Genomic DNA, 25,137 nt, shown 5'->3' with positions numbered 1-25,137 from the left:
AGGTATAAATGTGTATTTCCTACCTTTTTAACTGATTTAAAAAGAAATTCTATAAACTAATGTATATTACACTTTGGGGCAAATAACATATTAGAAATGTAATATATGTATAATATATGTGCCAAAAATAAAGAAAGCACAGAGGAGGTATAAGGGAGCAAAACTCAAATGAGCTAAAGAAATAATGACAGATGATAAGGTAATAATTATAACAATGTATTCTATGACTTATAACATTAAGAGACATAATATGCTTAGCAATAATACTACAAAAGGTGGAAAAGGGAATAGGTCTATATAGAAGTAATGTTTTTATATATTAATGGGATTAACCTATTATCAATATGAAGCTGATTCTGATAAATTAAGATATATATGGTAAACTGTAGAGAAACAACCAAAAAACTTTGAAAATGTAGTGAAAAAATTATTAAAGAAAATAAATGTGACATTTAAAAATTTTTACTCAATGCAAAAGACATGAAACATATAGAATATAAAGTAAAATGGCAGATGTGAATTCAACTATATCAATAAAAAACATTAAATGTAAATAGATTAATGATTTAATCAAAAAGAATGGAAGACTGGAATTTAACAAAATGTTATCCAACTATATGTTCTTTAGATTCAAAAACATAAATAAATTTAAAGGAAAAGAATGGGAAAAAGTATATTATCATATAGTAACCAACCACAGGAAAGCTGGAGTAGCTCTAAAACTATTAAGACAAAACAGATTTTAAAACAAAAAATATTAGAAATAAAGAGAGATACTTTATAATAATAATAAGGGTTAATCCATCAAGAAGCTATAACAATTATAAACATATATGGACCTAATAACAAAGTACCACAATATAAAAAGCAAAAACTGAGAGAAATGAAGGGAAAAGTAGATAAAAATAATAGTTGAACACTTCAATATCTCACTTCATAAACCACTACACACAAGGTCAACAAGAATATGAGACTCGAACAACACTTCAGCCAACCAGATCCAACAGACAGCTAGAGAATATTTTACCTCAACAAAAATACATTCTTGTCAAGTATACAGGGAACATTCTCCAGGATGATAAGATGCTAGGCCATAAAATAAACCTCAAAAAAAATTTAAAAGGATAGATATAATATCAGGCCACAATGGGATGAAATTAGAAATTAATAATGAAAAAATTTGGAAAATCCAAAAATATGTGGAAATTAAATAACACACTCCTAAATAACTAATGAGTCAAAGAAACAAAAGAAAACTCAGAAAACACATGAGATTAATGAAAATGAAGATACAATATTATCAACATTTATGGGATGCAGCAAAAGTAGCACTGAAAGGAAAAATTATAGCTTTAAATGTCTATATTAAAAAAAGAAGAGGCCGGGCGCGGTGGCTCATGCCTGTAATTCTAGCTCTCTGGGAAGCCGAGGCAGGCGGATTGCTCGAGGTCAGGAGTTTGAAACCAGCCTGAGCAAGAGCAAGACCCTGTCTCTACTATAAATAGAAAGAAATTAATTGGCCAACTAATATATATAGAAAAAATTAGCCTGGCATAGTGGCGCATGCCTGTAGTCCCAGCTACTTGGGAGGCTGAGGCAGCAGTATTGCTTGAGCCCAGGAGTTTGAGGTTGATGTGAGTTAGGCTGACACCACGGCACTCACTCTAGCCTGGGCAACAAAGCAAGACTCTGTCTCAAAAAAAAAAAAAAAAAGAAGAAGAAGAAGAAAGATATCAAATCAATAACTAATCTTTCACCTTATAATACTGTAAAAAGAAGAGAAAACTAAACCTAAAGCAATAAGAAGGAAGGAAATAATAATGACTACAGTGAAAACTAATGAAAGATAATAGAAAACTAAGAGAATAGAAAATCAATGAAACCAAAAGCTGGTTCTTCAAAAAGATCAAGAAAGTTAATAAACCTTTAGCTAGCTTGACCAAGAAAAAATGAAGACTCAAATTACTAGAATCAGAAATGAAAAAGGGCCATTACTACCAACTGTACAGAAATAAAAAAGATTATAAAATAATACTATGAACAATTATGCCAACAAACTAGATAACATGGATAAAATGGACAAATTCTTAGAAATACACAGACAACCAAAACTGATCCAAGAAAATAGATACAATATAAATGGAACTTCTAACAAGAGAATTAAATCAGTAAACAAAAACTTACCCACAAAGGAGAGCCCAGGCCCAAAGGGCCTCACTGCTAAATCCTACCAATCATTCAAAGAATTAGCACTAGTTCTTCACAAACTCTTATAAAAACTGAAAAGGAAGGAAATCTTCCCAACCCATTTCATGAGGCTAGTATTACCCTAACACCAAAACTAGATAATGATATCACAAGAAAAAAAAAAAAAACTACAGACAGATATATCTTATAAATATGGATATAAAAATCCTCAATGAGCAATGGAACATAATTGAGAAACCAGATATAAAACCATCCTCATATAGCCATCTAATCTTCGACAAAGCAGACAAAAACATACACTGGGGAAAAGAATCCTTATTCAATAAATGGTGCTGGGAAAACTGGATAGCCACATGCAGAAAAGAAATAGGATCCACATCTTTCACCTCTCACAAAAATCAACTCATGGTGGATAACAGACTTAAGCTTTCAAGCTAAGACAAGAAACTATAAGAATTCTAGAAGAAAATGTTAGAAATACTCTTCTAGACATTGGCCTAGGCAAAGAATTTATGAAGAAGACCCCAAAGGCAATCCCAACAACAAAAATAAATAAATGGGACCTCATCAAATCAAAAAGCTTCTGGGCCGGGCGCGGTGGCTCACGCCTGTAATCCTAGCTCTCTGGGAGGCCGAGGCGGGCAGATTGCTCAAGGTCAGGAGTTCAAAACCAGCCTGAGCAAGAGCGAGACCCCGTCTCTACTATAAATAGAAAGAAATTAATTGGCCAACTGATATATATATAAAAAATTAGCTGGGCATGGTGGCGCATTCCTGTAGTCCCAGCTACTCGGGAGGCTGAGGCAGAAGGATCGCTCGAGCCCAGGAGTTTGAGGTTGCTGTGAGCTAGGCTGACGCCACGGCACTCACTCTAGCCTGGGCAACAAAGCGAGACTCTGTCTCAAAAAAAAAAAAAAAGCTTCTGCACAGCCAAGGAAAATATCATGAGAGCAAACAGACAACCTATAGAATGGGAGAAAATATTCTCATGCGACACATCCAATAAAGGGCTGATAACTAGAATAGATTTAGAACTCAGGAAAACCAGCAAGAAAAAATCAAACAACCCTATCAAAAAGTGGGCAAAGGACATGAACAGAAACTTTTCAAAAGAAGATAGACTAATGATCAACACATATGAAAAAAAGCTCAACATCTCTAATCATCAGGAAAATGCAAATCAAAACCACAATGAGATATCACTTATCTCCAGGGAAAATTGCCTTTATCATAAAGTCCCAAAATTATAAATGTTGGCATGGATGCAGAGAGCTAGGAACACCCATGCACTGCCAGTGGGACTGCAAACTAGTGCAACCTCTGTGGAAAGCAATATGGAGATACCTTAAAGCGATACAAGTGGATCTACCATTTGATCCAGCAATCCCATTACTGGGCATCTACCCAAAGGAAAAAAGACACTGTATAAAAAAGACACCTGCACTAGAATGTTTATAAGCAGCACAATTCACAATTGCAAAGATGTAGAAACAACCCAAGTGCCCATCAATACACAAGTGGATTAATAAAACGTGGTATATGTACCACATGGAGTTCTATTTAGCCACAAAAAACCACTGATGATATAGCATGTCTTGTATTATCCTGGTTAGAGCTGGAACCCATTCTCCTAAGTGAAGTATCCCAAGAATGGAAAAACAAGCACCACATGTATTCACCATCAAATTGGTATTAACTTATCAACACTTACGTTGCACATATAGCAATAACATGAATCGGGTGTCGGGCAGAAGGGGGAGGATGGGATGGTACATTCACACCTAATGGGTGTAGTGCACACCATCAGGGGACAGACACACCTGAAGCTCTGACTCGGATGGGGCAGGGGCCCCATCGTATATACGTAACCTAAACATTTGTACCCCCATAATATGCTGAAATAAAAAAAATGTTTTTAAATTCTCAATGAAATACTTATAAACCAAACCTAGCAACAAAGAATTATACACCAGGACCAAATGGGATTTATTCCAGTCAAGAAAGGTTGGACTGACATCTCAAAATCAATTAACATAAGATATCATATCAATAGAATAAAAAACAAAAACTACACAATCATTTCAACAGATATAGAAAAAGCATTTGAAAATATTCAACACCTTTTCACATAAAAGCATTAATAAACTAGTAATAGAACAAAACTTCCTAATCTTGATAAAAGGTATCAATGAAAAACTCACAGCTAACATCATACTTAATGGGGAAAGACTGGATGCTTTCCTCCAGGGCATAAGACAAGGATGTCTGTCTCTTTGCTCTCATTCCACAACACGCAAGAAATCCTCTGCCAAATAACTAATTTGTCTAGAAACCTAGGTGCTAGAAATTGGGAAATATCTTAAGTAGGAGGGTGGATATTGTGGATCTAGGTGTGTATATCCTAGAAATCTATATTCTTACTGTAATTAAATAAACCTATACTCTTATTTGTCAAAAAAAAAAAAAAAAGACAAGGATGTCTGCTCTCACTGTTTCTATTCAACATTGTACTGAAAGTTCTTTTTTTTTTTGCAATCACATAAGAGGAGGTTTATTTTCTGGCTAGCCAGGGTCCGAGCCCTAGAGCACCAACGCAGTGGCCACTCTCGCAGGCAAGGACCTGTACTGAAAGTTCTTACCAGGGCTATTAGGCCAGAAAAATAAATAGGAGTATCAATATAGGCAAAGAACAAGTGAAACTCTCAACTCATAGATGATATGATTTCATAAATAGAAAATCTTAAGGAATCTACTTAAAAAATACTAGAACTAATAAATGAGTTCAGCCAAGTTGCAGGATACAAGATCAACACATAAAATCAATTCTATTTCTATACACTTTCAATGAACAATATGAAAATGAAATTAAGGAAAAAAATTCCATTCACAATAGCATCTAAAAGAATAAAATACTCAAGAAAATATTTAACAAAAGAAGCATGAAACGTACTTCTCAGAAAACTATAAAATATTATTGAAAGAAATTAAAGAAAATCTAAATAATTGAAAAACAAACATCCTTTATGGATCGAAAGGCTTAATGTTGTTAAAATGACGATACTACCCAGATATACAGATGCAACACAATCTCTATCAGAATCCAAACTGACTTCTTCTTAGAAGTTCATAAGCTGATTCATGTAGAATTTTAAGGGATCCAGAATAGCCAAAACAATCATGACAAAGAATAAAGCAGGAGGAATCACACTTCTTGACTTTGAAACTTACTATAAAGCAATGGTAGTCAAGATCGTGTGACACAGGACAGGCATATGGGATAGACTTGAGAGTACAAAATAAACCCATACTTCTGGTCAACTGATTTTCAACAAGAGTGCCAAGACCACTAAATAGAGAAAGAATTGTATTTTCAACAAATGGTGCTGGGACAACTGAATAGCCACATATAAAAGAATAAAATTGGAACCTTACTCATACCATATATAAAAATTAACACAAAATAAGTCAAATGCCATTATATAAAAGAAAAACTATAAAACTCCTAGAAGAAACAAAGGTAAATATTCATGATTTTGAATTTGGCAAAGAATTCTTAAATGTGATACCAAAAACACAAACAAAAAAAGAAAATATAGATAAATTGGATAGACTTCATCAAAATTAAAAACTTCTGTACTTAAAAGGACACTATCAAGAAAATGAAAAGGCAACCCACAGAATAGGAGAAGGTATTTATAACTCATGTATCTGAAAAGGGACTTGTATCCAAAATATATTAAGAACTCTTATAACTCAATAATAAAAAGACAAATAACCCAATGGGCATGGGCAAAGAATCACCATAGTATGTGAGGGGAGGGTGTTTTACATTTATATTAGAGCAAGTTACTAACTGGCTCATAATAAAGGATTTTTTTTTCTAAAAGTATAGTACATGGATCACTTGGATCAGAATCACCGGGGGCTTGCTAAAACTGCCAGTTTGTGGCCATCTCTCTAGCTAGACACAGTGTGTGGAGTGACTGGATTGCAGGGCTCAGGAATCTGCATTTTTTCACCAAATCGCTAGGTGATTCTGAATCACACTAAAGTTTGAGAATCACTCATGTAGAATGTAATTTCACAGACTAATATCCCAGATGGTCTCACTCTATTTGAAATTCTCAAAGAGTTATGTTGTCAGCTGGTGAACATTTGTCTAATACAAGCAATCATAGTGCACAATAACATACAATACACATCAATGTTGAACAATGGTATCTGTTCTCCAGTACTATGAAACTTTAGAATATTGCTTTTCTATGTGTGTTATGAACTAATAGCATAAATATCAACTTGTCTGAGAAAAAATAAAAAACATGGGCAAAGGATCTGAACAGACAGTTCTCCCAAATGGCTAATAAGCCTTTAAAAATGGTCAACATCATTAGTCACCAGGAAAACACGAATCAAAATCACAATGAAATATTATTTCACACCCTCTAGTATGGCTAGCATTAAAAAGTAAGATAAGTGCTACCAAGTATACAGAAAAATCAGAACCCTAATATGCTGCTGGTGGGAATATAAAATGATGCATTTATGAAACATTGTTGCAGTTTGAAAACATTGTGGCAGTCTTCAAAAACTTAAAGACAGTTATTAAATGGCCAGGAATTCCACTTCTGAGTATATATCCAAGAGAAAAGAAAATAAATGTCTACCCAGAAATGTGTACACAAATGTTTATATTAACATTATTCATAATAGCCAAAACTTAGAAACACAAATATCTATCAATAGATGAAATGAGGCCAGGCGCAGTGGCTCACACCTGTAATCCTAGCATTCTGGGAGGCCAAGGAGGGTGGATCGTTTGATCTCAGGAGATCAAGACCAGCCTGAGCAAGAGTGAGACCCCATCTTTACTAAAAATAGAAAGAAATTAATTGACCAATTAAAATTATATAGAAAAAATTAGCTGGGCATGGTGGCACATGCCTGTAGTCCCAGCTACTCGGGAGGCTGAGGCAGGAGGATCGCTTGAGCCCAGGAGTTTGAGGTTGCTGTGAGCTAGGCTGATGCCACTGCACTCTAGCCCGGGCAACAGAATGAGACTCTATCTCAAAAAAACAAAAAAAAATAGATGAAATGATAAACAAAATGTAATATATACATACAAAGGAATATTAGGCCATAAAAATGAATGAGTATGGATATATGCTAAAACATGGAAGAGCCTTCAGAACATTAGCTAAGTGAAAGAAGCTAGTCACAAAGGATCACAAACATAGTATATGATTTCATTCATATGACAGCCCAGAACGGGAAATCTATAGAGACAGAAAGTAGACTTAGGACTGAGGCATAGATGGGGATGGATAAGAGGGTGAGACCTAAAGGGTATGTGAGGTTTATTTTGATGAAAATGTTCTGAACTTGACTGTGATAATGGATGCACATGTCTATGAATATACTAAAAAAATCACTGAATTGTATACTTTAAGTAGGTGAATTACAACATAAATATAGTTCAATAAAGTGATTCTTGATGCTTTGCATTTTTGCTTCTTTTTAATACTGTATGGATGAATGACTTTTATTTTAAATATTAATTGTATTAAAAATAATTATTGTTGAAATGCTTTATAATGCCAACAAATCTAACTATCATGGTTTTTTCCTTACCATTATCTCCATTCATTCTTATTTCATATTCTTTGTAGAGTCTTCCTATGCTTTTGATCATTTCCTCCATGTACTGTTGCTCTGGGGGCATCTCTCCCTCCAAACTTTTATGGCGACCAAATATCCCAAGCCCAACATCTGACCAGTTTTCCTGTAAATGTTTAATAATCTTGAGAGTATCGTATTTTGACACTAGAAAATCCCCAGTAAACTTTTCTTTCTCCTCATGCAGCACCTAGGGAGTGAAAGGGAAGGCGAGAAAGTTGCATATTGTTCAGTAATAATTTTATCAAAGTCTACTCAGATCCTTATTCCCCAGTGACTCCCAATTATTTTGGAGTCGCATACCCTATTATTATTGTACATACCATTTTTTCTTCAAAGATATAACATGTGACATTTATTTTATTTTTAAAATTAAAGTAAATTTAATTTTGATACTCTATGAGATAACCCATGATTTACCAGAATAATAATCATTCTATTAAATCCTATGTGGGTAAAAAATTAGTGACAGGTAATTATGTCCTAGTGAGCTGAGCATATTTAATTACTATTTGCTTTAGTAAGGTTGTAATATATCTGTTTGCGGGATCCCCACTAGATTGGGAAAGTTCCTAGAATGTACAGGTTATATTTTATTCATGTTTCATTTATCTGCCTAACCCCAAGTGCAAGTCCCGACCATGACATATCAATAAATATTTATGGAAAAAATAAAGTGCAATTTATACATAAAGTTTGCCATTATTTGTGACTCAGATAATGGAAATATTACTCATCCTTCATTAAGAGTAATCAATGTAGGGAGGCATAGAGAAGAGCAATTAAGAGTAAGAATTTTGGCCGGTCATGGGGGCTCATGCCCATAATCCTAGCACTCTGGGAGGCCGAGGCGGGCAGATCATTTGAGCTCAGCAGTTCGAGACCAGCCTGAGCAAGAGCGAGACCCCATCTCTACTAAAAAAATAGAAAGAAATTAGCTGAACAACTAAAAACTATATATATAAAAAAATTAGCTGGACATGGTGGCGCATGCCTGTAGTCCCAGCTACCCAGGAGGCTGAGGCAAGAGAGGATTGCTTGAGCCCAGCAGTTTGAGGTTGCTGTGAGGTAGGCTGACGCCACGGCACTCTAGCCCAGGCAACAGAGCGCGAGACTCTGTCTCAAAAAAAAAATAAAAAAAGAGTAAGAATTTTGAGTTGGAGACACCTGGACTCCAATACTGACTGCCACTTAGCATTTATAGATAACTTACGTAAGTCACTCAACATTCCTAAGGTTCAATTTCTACATCTGTGAGATGGGGATTATAAGATCCACATCATGTGGCTGCCATGAAGAGTAAGAAAGATAATATATGTAAACACTTTCAGCTCCTGACAAAGAGTAAGTGCTTAATAAAAGATAATATATATAAAACATTTTCAGCTCCTCACAAAAAGTGCTTAATAAATGAGTTATTAGTCCTAATAAATTAAAAAACATTTTTTAATTTTATCTATGCATATAAAAACTGCTGAACAGTAAAGAAAAAGTCACTAAACTAGGTATATTGTATGTAGGACAGCAAACATCTTCAATTCTGAGCGTATTCTGCTCAACTCATTCCAAAAGAAAAAATGATTTCTTGGGATCTGAATGAGATTTCATTAAGTCATGAATTTGATATTCACTTTGGAAGTATTTCAGTGTCATATATTTTCCTTTGTTAGATTACTATAACATGAAAGTAATCTGATTAATGAAACCTATTTTCAAAGCTCAAACCCTTTTAGAAAGATTTTGTTAATGGATAAAAGAAAATGTGGTATACACATATAATGGAATATCATTCAGCCTTTAAAAAAGAGAAAATTGTGAAATATGCTACAACAGGGATGAACCTTGAGGACATTACGCCGAGGAAAATAAGCCAGTCACAAAAGGAAAGTATGTATGATTCCACTTATATGAGGAGCCTAGAGTAGTCAAATTCACAGACAGAAAAGGTATAATAATGGTTGCCAGGGATTAGGGAGAGGCAGACAGGCGAGTCACTATTTAATGAGTACAGAGTTCCAGCTGGGGAAGATGGAAATGTTCTGAAGATGAATGGTGGTGATGGCTGCACATCAATGTGAATGTACTTAATGCTACTGAACTGTACATTTTTAAATAACCAAAAGGTAAATTTTATGTTATATATATTTTACCACAATAAAAAAGATGATATTAATTTTAAAAGTCCAATTTGTCCTTAAAACAAAAGCCAGATACAGGAGAGGCACAAATGTTACTTATGTCTGACAATTAGGTAAGAGAATCATAACTACCCTCACTGCCACTCAAGTATCTTTGCCCAATGTCTTTTCTAGCAGCCTAACTTTATTTGGCCCTAAAATTTTAAATAGAAATGAAAAAACTGAAGCATATTTTTAAAAGCCCCCATGGTCTTGCTGTTTTCCTTCCCTTTAATAAATATTTATATGGCATTTTTACAGGATGATATATACCTCAGTTGTAGGAATGTGATTACCAAGCTATTTATTACTAATAGAAAGTCTTACTTTTTGCCAATGCTTGAAGTCTGAAAGAACTGAATCAAATGTATTTCTCTTATTAGGGGATAAAATGCCTTTTCCACTGAAAGAAGAAAAAAGAGAAAAGTTTCATAACAAGGTATAAACAAAGAAAATCATAAGTCCATACACTAAACAATTATGTTTCTCCCCATGATTTTCAAGAATGTATTCCAGGTCTAGCCCCTCTCTCCATAGGTATTTATCTTTAAAATTATAAATTCAGGCTTCAATTAGACCTGAGTAACCAAGCTACAGGGCCATGGGCCATGATAGCATTTTTTTAAGAGTGGTCTCTGAGTCTTGAGAATTCAAAACTAGATCATCATGAGAATTCCTGTTAAATACAGCTCCCAAAACAATATATAAATAGAAAGAAAGCCTACTGAGTGATTAAGGCTCAAATTTTAAGTCACGAGCCCCAAACCTGGTAACAAAGCATTTCCTTTATTGTCTATGAAGTTTCACAAGGTGAAAGCTATTGACAAAGAAGTTCCTGAAGAGAAAGAGAGAAGAGAACCATGCCCCGCTATGCTCGCTGGCCAGCTAAGCATCAACAAACAATAGAAATGGGTACATGGCAGCAGCAACCAGCTAGGAGATGTACTAGCTTCAGCTTCTAGAACTTCCAAATACACTGATTGGGAAACCCTTTATGGGGTATGAAGAGCTGAAACCATCGTTCTCAATTTGAAATGGAAATGGCACCCAAATGTGTCTCCTCAACAAAGTATTTTAAAGTTTAAAAGAACCTTAGAAATCAACTAGTCCAGGCTGTGTCCAAAGTGTAGATTCCCACTAATCTTGGCTGTGATTTGGGTATTTGGCCTCAACTTAACTACTTTATTAGAAGTTTCTTCCATTGTCAGATTTCTCTAATCATTACAAAGTATAATAACCAATCAAAACCACTCTTCCTGTAACTGCCACTCATTGGTTTTACTTCTCTGCACATGAATTTGAAGATGGATCCAGATACTCAAGTTTGCCAATACTAATGACATAAGGTTGATTTTCTTTTTACAATAGAGAAAAGACAATAAAAGAGTTGGATTCAAATGGAGCCCGCAGCAGCTAGATGGAGGGGGATGGTCAGGATGCACTCCAGAGATACTAAGCACTAGAAACCACAAGACTATTCAAGATCCTTTTCAGGATTGTGCCTTTGTAAGGACTGCCGATTACCTCCCTCAAATCAATGTTAGAGTAATCATAAGGTAAAAGAGAGAAACAGAATTGGACTGAGTTATCATACATGATATAATACAATCAGAAAAACAAAATACTTTGTGATCCATTTATTATTCCCGAAGAACTGCTGCCATTTGACAAGGCTGTCCTTAACAATTTGCAACGTCTCCTTTGTAGTCTCTTCAGTATGTTCTATCTCCTGTTTAAATTTATTCACTGAGTTTCTCCATTTTTGTGTCAATTTCTGCAATAGTGCAAGGTCTGCAGTGTCCTAGATAAAAAGCATAGAATAAAACAACTTATTCATTTAACTTATGCAACAAATATTCATTAATATATACCAGGCCATTATTAATATTATAACAACAGAGAAAAACATAAGGAATTGATCAAAAAATTAAAGATATTCCTCTTTCAAAATATGATCACTACTAAATAGTTCATTTGGTGATGGTTTTTCCAAGGCACATAAAGTATTGGGGATAAGATGTTTTCCTTATCCCCAGTTGCAACACAAACGCAACTTTCCCACAGGACCTTCACAGGAGCCATGTGGTGCACATTGGAAAGAACAGGAACCAAGAAGCCAAATGGAACCAAATGTGAATCATAGCCATTACTGGCTGTGTAACCTTGGGTGACATTACTTAATCTATTTGTCATTGATTTCTATTATCCATAAAATAAATAACTTAATGCCTATCTCACAGATAGGATTGTTTTCAGAATTAAATGCAATGATTAGTGTACATGACTAGACTCAGTAAAAGCACACTAGATGCCAGTTCCCTCTTTTTCTTCCCTAGGATATTCACTGAATTTTCCCATAAAATTGTATAGAATGCATCAATAATGCAACTATCAATAAATATATCTACTTACTTTTCTTTAGTCTAAGCATTAATATAACCATAATTCTATGAACAACTTTGTAATGTTGATAAACTTAGATAAATTGTTTTAATTAGGGTAGAAAACAAATATAAGGAATTGAGAGCCTTTTTTCACCTTTCCTTAGATTTTTTTCATTCTCCCCACCATAAAGCACAAATATAAAGCCATGTTTAAAAATCTGTAAATTTAGCAAAAATTTCTTATAGTCTCAACCCTCAACATTTGGAGTCTTTCTTCCCATAACTTAAATGAATTGAGCTTTACCTTAGTTGAAAGCAGTATGATGAAATGCTTAGTGTATTTATTCCAGCCTTTTTCATTAAGATAAAGTCTTTTAGCCAATATGACTCTGTTTCTTTCAATTACCTATGAAAATAATGTACTATAATCAGGAACTTAAAACATTAACAAACCACTATAATTTTTTTTTTTTTTTTTTTGAGACAGAGTCTCGCTTTGTTGCCCAGGCTAGAGTGAGTGCCGTGGCGTCAGCCTAGCTCACAGCAACCTCAAACTCCTGGGCTCGAGTGATCCTTCTGCCTCAGCCTCCCGGGTAGCTGGGACTACAGGCATGCGCCACCATGCCCGGCTAATTTTTTATATATATATCAGTTGGCCAATTAATTTCTTTCTATTTATAGTAGAGACGGGGTCTCGCTCTTGCTCAGGCTGGTTTTGAACTCCTGACCTTGAGCAATCCGCCCGCCTCGGCCTCCCAAGAGCTAGGATTACAGGCGTGAGCCACAGCGCCCGGCCAAACCACTATAATTTATTACACTGATTTCATATATCAACTTTTCACTGAATCATTAACTCAACCAAAATGTCTTGTTTAAATCATTAACTAATATGAATCACAAATTCATATTTTCTAAAACTACTGAATTGGAACCAAATTACAGTAGATAGCAGAAATTCTCAATTTAATCTCAAGACCCCTTTACACTAAAAAATTATGGAGCACTCCAAAGTGGTTTTTATTTGTATGAATTATATCTATTGATATTTACTATATTGGAAATTAAATTTAAATTATTTAAAATATGTATTTGTTAATCCACTTAAACATTAATAAACTCATTTTGTATTAACATGAACAGCATTTTATGAAAAAAATAACTATATTTTTTCAAAACATGAGTGGAAAAGTGCTACGGTTTTACATTGTTACAAATGTAAATATCTGCCTTAAAAGAATAGAGCTGGATTCTCACATCTGCTTTTCCATTCAATCTGTTATAACATCCCATGCCAAGTAGCTTCTCAAAAGATCCACTGTGTACTCATTAGAGAATGAGAGGGAAAAAGGCAAATAACATCTTAGTTTTATGATGAAACTAGTTATGGTCTCATGGAGTTCCTGAAATGGTCTCATGGACTTGCAAGGGGGCCCCTGGGCCACACTTTGAGAACCACTCATATATCTAATCAATTGTTTAGTCATTTAACAAATGACTGCTCTAGACACTGTGGACATAGCCATCAACAAAAGAGATAAAGTCCTTATTTTCAGGGAGTTGACATTCTAGCTGTCACTTCTGGAAGGAATTTTAGGGATGATCTAACAAAAAGCCCATCATTAAAATGTATTCTTCTATAGAAACCTCTACTTGGGTCAATTCTCTACTTGTTAAATACCTTTAGTGTGATGGAGACTTATCTTTTTTTTCCCTCTTATTGAACATGCCTAACTCATATTTGTTTCTTACATATTTACTGTCATGATTATTTCTTCTGAATTATGTCAATGTCCCTTTAAAAATTCTGCATCAGATGAAGTCTGACCATTCCAGAGGAAAAAGGGAGAACTGTCTCCTTCTACTTATTCTCTTTACTTTTAATCTTGTAAGAGTCTAGAAATGTTTTAGGAACCATTTCATACAATCACCTTATAGTGAATTCACAGTGATTTCAACGTCACAGATCTTTTTTTTTCTCATGGACTACTCTTACACTGGGTTCTCCTTTAGGTGGTTGTCCTCAGTTTTGTCTATTTGTCCCTGAAGGTAGTATAGCATGATAATTGGGAGTTCAGGCTCTAGAGTTAGACTTGCTAAGTTCTACCATTTACTAACTATGTGAGCTTAAGCAAATTACATCTTTGAGTCTGTTTCCTTGTCTGAAAAATGTGAATAATTGGGATTACTATAAGAACTATGCCAACTAATCCCTTAGCAAAATATCTGGCACATAGTAATAACTGAATAAATGACAGCTGCTACACTTTTATAATAATATTAATCATGGTAATGATTAATGTTAATCATATTAATAAAATTGATCTATACATTTATCCCACTAATATTTCATTTGTCTGGATAGGTCAATAATTCTAAATTGTTGAGATATTTGAATACGTTAAGTTTTTAGGGGCAGGAATTTTGTCTTAATTTTTTGTTTCACTAACCAGTACATAGAATAATGTCTCAGGTGCACAAAGTTTTCTTAAAAGAATATATAGATCCTTGGCCAGGTGCAGTGGCTCACGCCTGTAATCCTAGCACTCTGGGAGGCCAAGCCGGATAGATCGTTTAGCTCAGGAGTTCGAGACGAGCCTGAGCAAGAGTGAGACCTTGTTTCTACTAAAAAAAAATAGAAAGAAATTAGCTGGACAACTAAAAATATATAGAAAAAAATTAGCTGTGCATGGTGGCGCATGCCTGTAGTCCCAGCTACTCGAGAGGCTGAGGCAGGAGGCTCGCTTGAGCCCAGGAGTCTGAGGTTGCTGTGAGCTAGACTGACACTACTGCACTCTAGTCTGGGTAACAGAGTGAGACTCTGTCTCAAAAAAAAAAAAAAAAAAAGAAGAAGAAGAAGAATATATAGATCCTTAAAATTACCATTCTTTTTCTTTTCTTCTCTCTCTTGTTTTGAGACAAAGTCTCACTCTGTTGTTGCCCTGACTAGAGTGCAGTGACGTCATGGTAGCTCAATGCAACCTCCAATTTCTGGGCAGAAGCAATACTCCTACCTCAGTCTCCCAAGAAGCTAAGACTACAGGGCTTGCCACTACACCTGGCTAATTTTTCTTTTATTAGTAGAGATGTGTTTCACTCTTGCTCAGGCTGCTTTTGAACTCTTGAGCTCAAGCAATCCTCCTGCCTTGGCCTCCCAGAGTGCTAAGATTACACACGTGAGCCACTGTGACTGGCCAAAAATTACCTTTTTTAGTCAAAGAACTGATACATAATTGTTAAAATCAAACAATACAGAAGTATAAAGTAAAAATTCAAAATTCCCAGCAGCCCACCCCACCCTCACTAAAAATATTGTTATAAGTTTGTTATTCCATTGAGTGAAGATTTTATGTGTGTGTGCATATACAAACTACACATAGTTTTTTATACATTTGTGATGACTTTTTTCTTTTTTATGTAAGTACATTAAATTTGTGTACTTTATACTTGTGATACTTTAAATATAAATAGCATTTTATAATATATTATTCTAAAACTCGCTGTTTCTTTTACTTATCATAGCCCTCTTTCCACATGTATATCTATAACAGTATTTTAAATGACTACGCAGTTTCTAATATACTAAGTATTCTAATATAGTTTGGATAACTATAATTTATTTCCCCTATTGATGATATTTAGGTTATTTCAATAACCTAATTTATTTCTGTAAACATAAGCAATGTTGCAATGAATATCCATATCCTTATTCACTTGTACTCTCAGTGAGAAATACACTTGTATTTCTCAGGAATTGATTTTTGCCAGTGGGATTGCAGTCCAAGAGGTAAAAATTTAAAATGTTGTTAGCCCCTATAAAAATCTCTAAAAAAGCTGTACCAATTTATATTCTCATCAACAGTATATGAAAGTGTCCATGTTTATCATCTGTTTAAAGTTCGCTAATCTGTTAAGCTAAAAATGGTATCCAATTATTCTTTATTTTCCATCTTATTCATTAATGGTGAGGTTGAAAATATTTTCAAATATGTATTAGCCATTTGAATGTCTTACTCTGAATTATCTGTTTATATTCTGTGCCCACTGTGTTACTAGATTATTTTTATTTTTAAAATGTATTTATTAGACCATGCTAGTAATATTAACTGTTTTTAATATACGGTACCAACATTTTCTCCCAGTCTGTTATTTGCTTTTGTTCCTGGTGACTGTCACCACATGAAAATTATAATTTTAAGGTTTCATATCATACATGGAAAGGACTTCTTCATTTCAGTATTATAAAAAGTTCTCATAGAATTGATTCTAGGCGGAGCGCGGTGGCTCACACCTGTATAATCCTAGCACTCTGGGAGGCCAAGGCGGGTGGATCGTTTGAGCTCAGGAGTTCAGACCAGCCTGAGCAAGAGTAAGACCCTGTATCTACTAAAAATAGAAAGAAATTAGCTGTACAACTAAAAATGTATAAAAAAAAAGTTAGCTGGGCATGGTGGCACATGCCTATACTCCCAGCTACTCAGGAGGCTGAGGCAGAAGGATCACCTAAGCCCAGGAGTTTGAGGTTGCTGTGAGCTAGGCTGACACCACGGCACTCTAGCCTGGGCAACAGAGTGAGATTCTGTCTCAAATAATAATAATAATAATAATTTATTCTAGGCCGGGCGCGGTGGCTCACGCCTGTAATCCTAGCTCTCTGGGAGGCCGAGGCGGGAGGATTGCTCAAGGTCAGGAGTTCAAAACCAGCCTGAGCAAGAGCGAGACCCCGTCTCTACTATAAATAGAAAGAAATTAATTGGCCAACTGATATATATATAAAAAATTAGCCGGGCATGGTGGCGCATGCCTGTAGTCCCAGCTACTCGGGAGGCTGAGACAGAAGGATCGCTCGAGCCCAGGAGTTTGAGGTTGCTGTGAGCTAGGCTGACGCCACGGCACTCACTCTAGCCTGGGCAACAAATCGAGACTCTGTCTCAAAAAAAAAAAAAAAAAAAAAAAAAAAAAAAAAAATAATTTATTCTAATATATAGTTTGTTTTCACTTTTACATATTTTATCCCTTTTGGGATTTACTCTTTTTTTTTTGAGACAGAGCTTTGTTGCCCAGGTAGAGCGAGTGCCGTGGCATCAGCCTAGCTCACAGCAACCTCAATCTCCTGGGCTCAAGCAATCCTCCTGCCTCAGCCTCCCTCCCCAGTAGCTGGAACTACAGGCATGCGCCACCATGCTCGGCTCATTTTATATATTTATATGTGTGTATATATATACATATTAGTTGGCCAATTAATTTATATATATAAATATATATATATTAGTTGGCCAATTAATTTCTTTCTATTTATAGTAGAGACAGGGTCTCGCTCTTGCTCAGGCTGGTTTCCAACTCCTGACCTTGAGCAATCCGCCTACCTCGGCCTCCCAGAGTGCTAGGATTACAGGCATGAGCCACTGGGCCTGGCCCTGGGATTTACTCTTTTATGTAAACTTTTTTATAAAGTAGAGATCTAAATTTTTCAATAATTGGATAACCAATTGTGCCAAACCAATTTGAATACCTCATATACACAGGAGTCTATTTCTGAACTTTCTATTCTGTTCTTTTGCATTTATCTATTCTTACCCAAGAAACACATCCTAGTTACTTTAACTTTAGAAAACATTCTGATGTCTAGAAGTGCAAGTTATTTTTTCTTTTTTCATTTTTTTAAACATTAGAGATTGATACTGAGCAAGTTATTTATTAGTATTCTTTTAGAATGTTTTATTATTCTCATATTCAGATTCTTCCAGATGTGTTTTATAATCAACTTACTCCTAAAAATAAGATAGATATTGAGATTTTTAATAGAATTATATTGAATTTATAGATTAATTTGGAGAGAACTGACATCTATACAATATTGATTATTGTTCTCAACCAGTGATATATAGCTCTCCTTTTATTTAGTTTTAAGTTGTTTAAAATAGTTTTAGAGCTTTCAACATATAGGTCTTACTTTCTTGTTAAGTCTATTCTCTCTTTGCATTTCTAATTGTTTATTATTGGTATGTAGGGAATCGTTAGGTTTTCCATATTTATCTTGTACCCAGCTACCTTATCAAAAGCTAATTAATTCAAATAATCTTTAAATTGATTTTTCCAGGTTTCTGGGTAGATAATTGCATAATAAGCAAACAACAGTGATTTTGTAAGTTCCTTTCAGTAGTTATACCTCTTGATTTTATTTGCATTTCATTAGTGAATTAAGGCTTCTAGTGATAGCAGAAATCCTTTTGGCTTTCTTCAATGGGAATGGCTCTAGCATGTCCCCATTAATCCTCTACATTTATAATAATTATCTCTGTCAAGTCAATGAAATTTCTTAACTAAACAAGTCTTTATTCCACCATCCAGTATATTAGCTCTCTCTCTTGCTTTGGGACATATGTGTACTGTGACAGGCATGCCTTCTACATTTTCATCCAAATAATTAACACACTACATGGGAAAGGGTCTAATACAGAACTCTAATGCAGATGTATTAATACAGACTATCTCTGGAGAACTCTGTGACCTGCCGCTAGTGGAGTAATGAACCAATCCAACTGAACCAATTTTTTAATCTGTTTAGGGTCAAAATTCACTGTTAATACCAGTAAGTCCCAGATATCAGACTTGTTACCTTGTGTACCAAGGTAATAGAATCAGAGTGTGATGTCCAGTGATTCTAATATGGTTATGTTATATGAAAAAAAAGTAAGAACCACCTTTCCTACTTTATTGTAAATTATAATAAATAGCATAAGTTAGTATAAACTTATTATAAATAGTATAAATAGTATAAAATAATTTAAATAGTATAAATTAAAGTTGAAAATTTTAACATGTTCCCAAAAAACAGAAAAGGAATTCTTTCTCATACTTTATAGATTCTGGTGAAAACAAGAGCCATTAATTGTGCAATAGCTAGATACCAAATAAGAAAAGAAACAAAGATAAAGTTTAACTTTCTCTTTTCAAGGCCCACAAAAGCTACATTATTTGTCAATAATATACATCTCCTTTTTTAAAAGTTTTTGTCTAGATTATTAAAAATTATAAAAATGAATCTTTAACCAAAAAATAAGTTTGAGTTGTGAACCCAGATGAACCAACCTTTAGGGCCAGTTCATATGTGGCTGAACTCCAGATATCTCTTTCTGCCATTAATTGTCTAATATCATTCTCCATCCGGCCTCTTTGTAGTGTATATAAGTCATGGTATTCTTCTACCATTCTATAAGAAAAATTGAGAAACAGCTATATAAACAAATATTTTTTATAAAAAAATGAACTTGATTCTAAAATAGGTAATTTGTTCCTTTAAGACTCATCATAAGGTAATTACAACATAATTACTGAATATATTGATAACACATATATTGTGAAAAGAAAAAATTCACATTTATTTATAAATCTTACAATAGTCTTAATGAAAGTAAAATCCAATATATTGTTACCTGCTCTAAACATTTTTTATTTTATTCTTTTCTATTTATTCACTAGCATTTTCAGAACATGATATTCCAATGGTATAACAAAAGCATATCTAATGAAAAATTTAGAATACAAGTAACAGTAATGTATTAGTTTTATTATTAAGCTTTTTTATTCATAGACCTAGGATTCTTTATTAACAGCACAAAGCTCAACAACTGCAAGCTACTAAAATTTCAAATTATATATAATTAGTACAAGATTCAAGAAAATTCTCTCCCAACAACCCAAAAGCTCAAGTATAATTAATCAGCTTTTTCTGAACTATTGTTTCTTTATGTCTACCAGAACATACCTTTCCCTTCTAATTTACAAAGAAGCTTCTCTTAAAATTAAAAGCCTTTCTGAGGTAAAAATGAACATAAAAATTGTAAAGGGACAAGTAGCATTTCAGAAATCTTTTAAAACCTTTCCTCCCAAGGGATGTTAACTTTGATATGAGAATGAAAAGCCAATGATATAGAATTCTACCCGTCTGGCAAAAGGCAGAAACTACCACATCAGTTCTTGAAGCTTCTTCCTATTTAGAGGCTTCCATTTCTTCAAAATAATTGAGAGGATTTCATACAGAAGAATACACATGTAAAAACCCATTGAGCTGTCCCCTTAAGATTTGTGCACTTTATTGTCTGAAAATGGAGACTTCAATTTTTACAAAAAGGAACTAATGACCCTAATTTATAACAGCAAAAGCAAAAAATCCAGAAACAATCTCACTGTCCAATAATAAGAGATTGGCCAGATGAAAACATGATGTAGTTCTATGATAAAAACACTCTGCAACTAACTAAAGATCATGTTCTTAATAATTTGGTACATAGGGAAATTCTTTATAATAGGAAATGAAAAACCCAAATGATAAAATTATATATTGCTTAATCTAATCTTTATAAAAAAAATATAAAGTAAGTCCTAGCTAGAGCAATTAAGCAAAAGAAAGAACATCAAAAGTGGAAATGAGGAAGTCAATTGGCCCTGTTTGCAAACAATATGATCTTATATATGGAAAACCCCTAAAATCTCCACCAAAATTCTTATAACTAATAAATGAATTCAGTAAAGTTACAGGATACAAAATCAACATATAAAAATCAGCAGTATTTCTACACACCAACAATGAACTAGTAGAAAGAAATCAAGAAGGCAACCCCATTTATAATAGCTACCAAAAAAATTTAGGAATAAATTTAACCAAGGAGGTGAAAGATCTCTACAAGAAAAACTATAAAACACTGATGAAAGAAATTGAAGACGACACACAAAAAAGTGGAAAGACATACCATGTTCATGGATTAAAAGAATTAATATTGTTAAAATGATCATACTACCCAAAGAAATCTACAGTTTCAGCAAAATCCCTATCAAGATATCAATGGCATTCTTCACAGAAATAAAAAAAAATCCTAAAATTCACATGGAACCACAAAAGCCCCAAAAGCCAAAGCAATCCTGAGCAAAAAGAATAAAGCTGCAGGCATCACATTACCTGACTTCAAAATATACTACAAAGCTATAGTAACCAAAACAGCATGGTACAAGCATAAAAACAGACACGAAGACCATGGAATGAATAGAAACCAGAAATAAATTCATGTATTTACAGCCAACTGACTTTCAACAAGGGCACCATGAACATTCATTGGGAAAGGAACAGTCTCTTTGATAAATAGTGCTCAGGAAACTGGATATCTACATACATAAAAATGAAACTAGACCCTTATCTCTCACCATGTATAAAAATCAACTCAAAACAGATTAAAGACTTAAATGTAAGACCCAAAAATATGAAAGTACTAAAAGAAAACAATAGAAATAATTACTCCATGAAAATGGAAACTAAAAGCAAACAGGAGTAGCTAAACTTATATCAGATAAAACAGACTTTAAGTTTAAAACTGTAAAAGGAGATGAAGATGGTCATTATGTAAGGATAAAGGGATCAATTCAGCAAGAAGATATAACAATTTGAAATATATATGCACCCAATACAGGAGTGCCCAGATATATAAAACAAGTATTACCAGAAGTCAAGGGAGAAATAGACTGTAACACAATAATAGTTGGAGACTTCAACAGTTCACTCTCAGCATTGGACAGATCATTTAGATAGAAAATCAAACATTGGACTTACACTGCACTTTGGAGCAAATGGATCTAACAGACATGTATCCAACAATTTGAATATTTTATCCAAAAACTGCAGAATACACATTCTTCTCATCAGCACAAGGAACATTCTCCAAGATTGAGTATGTATTAGGCCACAAAAGCCTCAACAAATTTTTAAAAATTGAAATCATATGAAGTACCTTTTCATTCCATAATGGATTAAAACTAAAAATCAAAAACAAGTGAAACTCTGAAAACTATACAAATATGTGGAAATTAAACAACATGCTGCTCAATGACCATTATGTCAATGAAGAAATTAAGGAGAAAATAAAAATTTTCATGAGCTGGGCATGGTGACTCATCCCTGTAATTCCACCTACTCAAGAGGCTAAAGCAGGAGGACCACTTGAGGCCAGTTCAAGATAAGCCTGGTCATGGCCAGGCGCGGAGGCTCACACCTGTAATCCTAGCACTCTGAGAGGCTGAGGTGGGAGGATCGCTCAAGGTCAGGAGCTAGAGACCAGCCTGAGCAAAGTGAGACCCCGTCTCTACTAAAAATAGAAAGAAATTAATTGATTTAAACATAGAAAAAAGCCTGGTCAACATAGCAAGAACTCATTTCTAAAAATAATGAAGAAAAAAAATAGCCAGACATAGTGGCGCATACTTATAGTCCCAGTTACTTGGGAGGCTGGCAGAATTTACTGAATTCATTTGAGTCCAGGAGTTTGAGGCTGTAGTGAGCAATGACTGTGCCACTGCACTCCAGCCTGGGTGACACTGCAAGACCCCATCTCTAAAAAAAGTAGAAAGGTTTCAAATGAACAACCTAAAAGTATACCTCAAGGAACTGGAAAAGTAAAAACAAACCAAATCCAAAATTAGTTTAAGAAAAGAAATAATAAAGCTCAGGGCAGAACTAAGCAAAATGGAAACTAAAAAAATATAAAGAATCAATGAAATGAAAAGTTGGTTGTTTGAAAAGATAAACAATAAACCACTGACTAGACTAATCAAGAGAGAGAAGACCCAAAATAAATAAAAAGAGAAACACAAGAAGATGCCTGTAATCCCAGCTACTGTATACAATTGATACCACAGAAATACAAAGGACAATTAGAGACTATTTTGAAGCACTATATGTCAACAAATTGGAAAACCTAAAGGAAATGGATAAACTCCTGGACACATACCTACTGAGACTGAACCAGGAAGAAACAGATAACCTAAACAGACCAATAACAAGTAACAAGATTGAATCTGTTGTCAAAAGTTTCCCAACCAAGAAAAGGGCAGGACCAGATGGCTTTACTGTTGAATTCTTCCCAACTTATAAAGAAGAACTAACACCAATTCATCTCAGACTATTCTGAAAAACTGAAGAGGAGGAAATTCTTCCTAATTCATTCTATGAGGCAAGCATTACCCTGATTCCAAAATCAGAAAAGGACATGGCCAAAAAAAAAATAAATAAAAACACAAATACAAGCCAATATCCTTGATGAATAAAGAGGCAAAAATCCTCAACAAAATACTAGAAAACTGAATCCAATAACACATCAAAAAAATATATATATATACCATGATCAAGTGGCATTTATTGACAAGTTGCAAGAATTTTTTTCAATAAATACATTTGAAAAATTTTTGGAGTTTTGTGACAACTTGATAAAACCTGTAGATGAACTACATAACCTAGAAATATCCAAAACATAAATACATAAATAAGAAAAAGGGAGGACTCTAAACTATCACTCAGAAGATGGCAGACGAGAAAAACAGCCAGACAGAGTTTCTCTGCAGAAAAGGCAGATTCTATGAGAAATTAGAAGAAACAAGCAAGCAGACGAGCATACATTGGACGAAGGATGGAAGGAGGGTACCTGAGACCACAGGACACGCCATGGAAGGAAGTTGCGGAGGAGAACTGGAAGCAGAGACCTCTGGAGCAGTCCAGAGACCAGCAGCAAGGGTAGGTGTAATGGTTACCTTCCCCTCCCTTGCATCTCAAACTGCTAGTGGGCTCCCCAGTGGGTGGAGAGACCTGCGGACACCAGCCCAGAGACGGCCACCACAAGCGAGCGGTAAGCCTGTAGCAGACTCAGCACCAGGCTCCCAACTCCCCAGGGCACCTCCGTGTGCACAGACACGAGCCCCGCAGCAGGCGCCATATTGCCTCCTTCTCCCCTCCCCCGTCCCTATCCGGGCTGCCCAGAGAGACAATAGAGCCACCAGCTGGAGGCAGCTCCAGAGAACGGGACCTTTCCATTTGGGGCCCTACAGCTGACTGAGGGGAACTCAGACGGTGAGCTCCCTACCCGCCAGCCCTCCCAGGTACTGCTGGCCCGGTGATCCCAGGAGAACGAGGCAGACCCTGAGGCTGAGAGACATCGACCAGCTTGGACTCCCGTAGGTGAATTGGGACTGGCACTCCTCTCCCTGGTGGGATCAGGGATTGAACTCTGGGGCCCAGAGGTCAGACCTGCATATCAGATCCTGTGCACCCAGGTCTCGCATTGCCCGGGGCACAGAAGGGATATCCGTGAACAGCCTACTGAGGTGTGTGTGCCTGTGGGGGCAGATCAGTGTCCTAGAGGGCAACCCTCCTCCCAAAGGGAGGCCATGCGTCCAGCCCAGGTGGCGTTCCTGCGCAGGGAACCTCCCCGCCGGCATCACAGTACGGGGAGGCCTGGTGGCGTGAGGTCTGGCCTGCTGGCAGAGGCCCAGGAGTAGCTGCGGAGTTGGGGATGGTGGAAAGAAGCCAGGCCTGCTCCAGACTGCGGGTCTCAGACAGCCCCACCCCCACACACAGACTCTCTGACTGAGCAGGGCCATTCCAGCCCCTCCCTGACAGCTTTTCCTGGAAGCAGACAACAGAACTTTGACCCCTGCTAATAGCACTGGTGGTGCCTGAGGGCAGGCTTACCCAACCCAGCTCCGCCCAGACTCACTCCCAGACCAGCCCTCACTGAGCGGGAAAAAGGACACACCTGGAAGTCCCAGGGCACCACCCACCACCTGAGGCACTAGAGTGCCTCTCTACAGGAACAAGAGCTGATAACAGGACACAAAAACAACAGCGTAGCCTGTTCCTCCAAGCAAGCGCCACCTAC

General features: G+C 35.6%; 1 protein-coding gene across 1 annotated transcript in view; it reads right to left on the bottom strand.

Moving 5' to 3' along the window:
* AXDND1 (axonemal dynein light chain domain containing 1) overlaps positions 1-25,137 on the bottom strand; it is a 158,827-nt gene that overhangs the window by 101,314 nt on the left and 32,376 nt on the right. The window contains exons 12-16 of the mRNA XM_012772571.3: positions 19,532-19,652; positions 12,747-12,848; positions 11,684-11,859; positions 10,386-10,461; positions 7,837-8,071 (exon numbers count right to left, since the gene is read on the bottom strand). Coding sequence (XP_012628025.2) covers positions 7,837-8,071; positions 10,386-10,461; positions 11,684-11,859; positions 12,747-12,848; positions 19,532-19,652 — 710 coding nt within the window. The remainder of the gene's footprint in view (positions 1-7,836; positions 8,072-10,385; positions 10,462-11,683; positions 11,860-12,746; positions 12,849-19,531; positions 19,653-25,137) is intronic.

The sequence above is a fragment of the Microcebus murinus genome, chromosome 2 (assembly GCF_040939455.1).
Source record: "Microcebus murinus isolate Inina chromosome 2, M.murinus_Inina_mat1.0, whole genome shotgun sequence".
NCBI lineage: Eukaryota > Metazoa > Chordata > Mammalia > Primates > Cheirogaleidae > Microcebus > Microcebus murinus.
The sequence above is the reverse complement of the archived record's forward strand: the minus strand, read 5'-3'. Positions and strand labels throughout refer to the sequence as shown.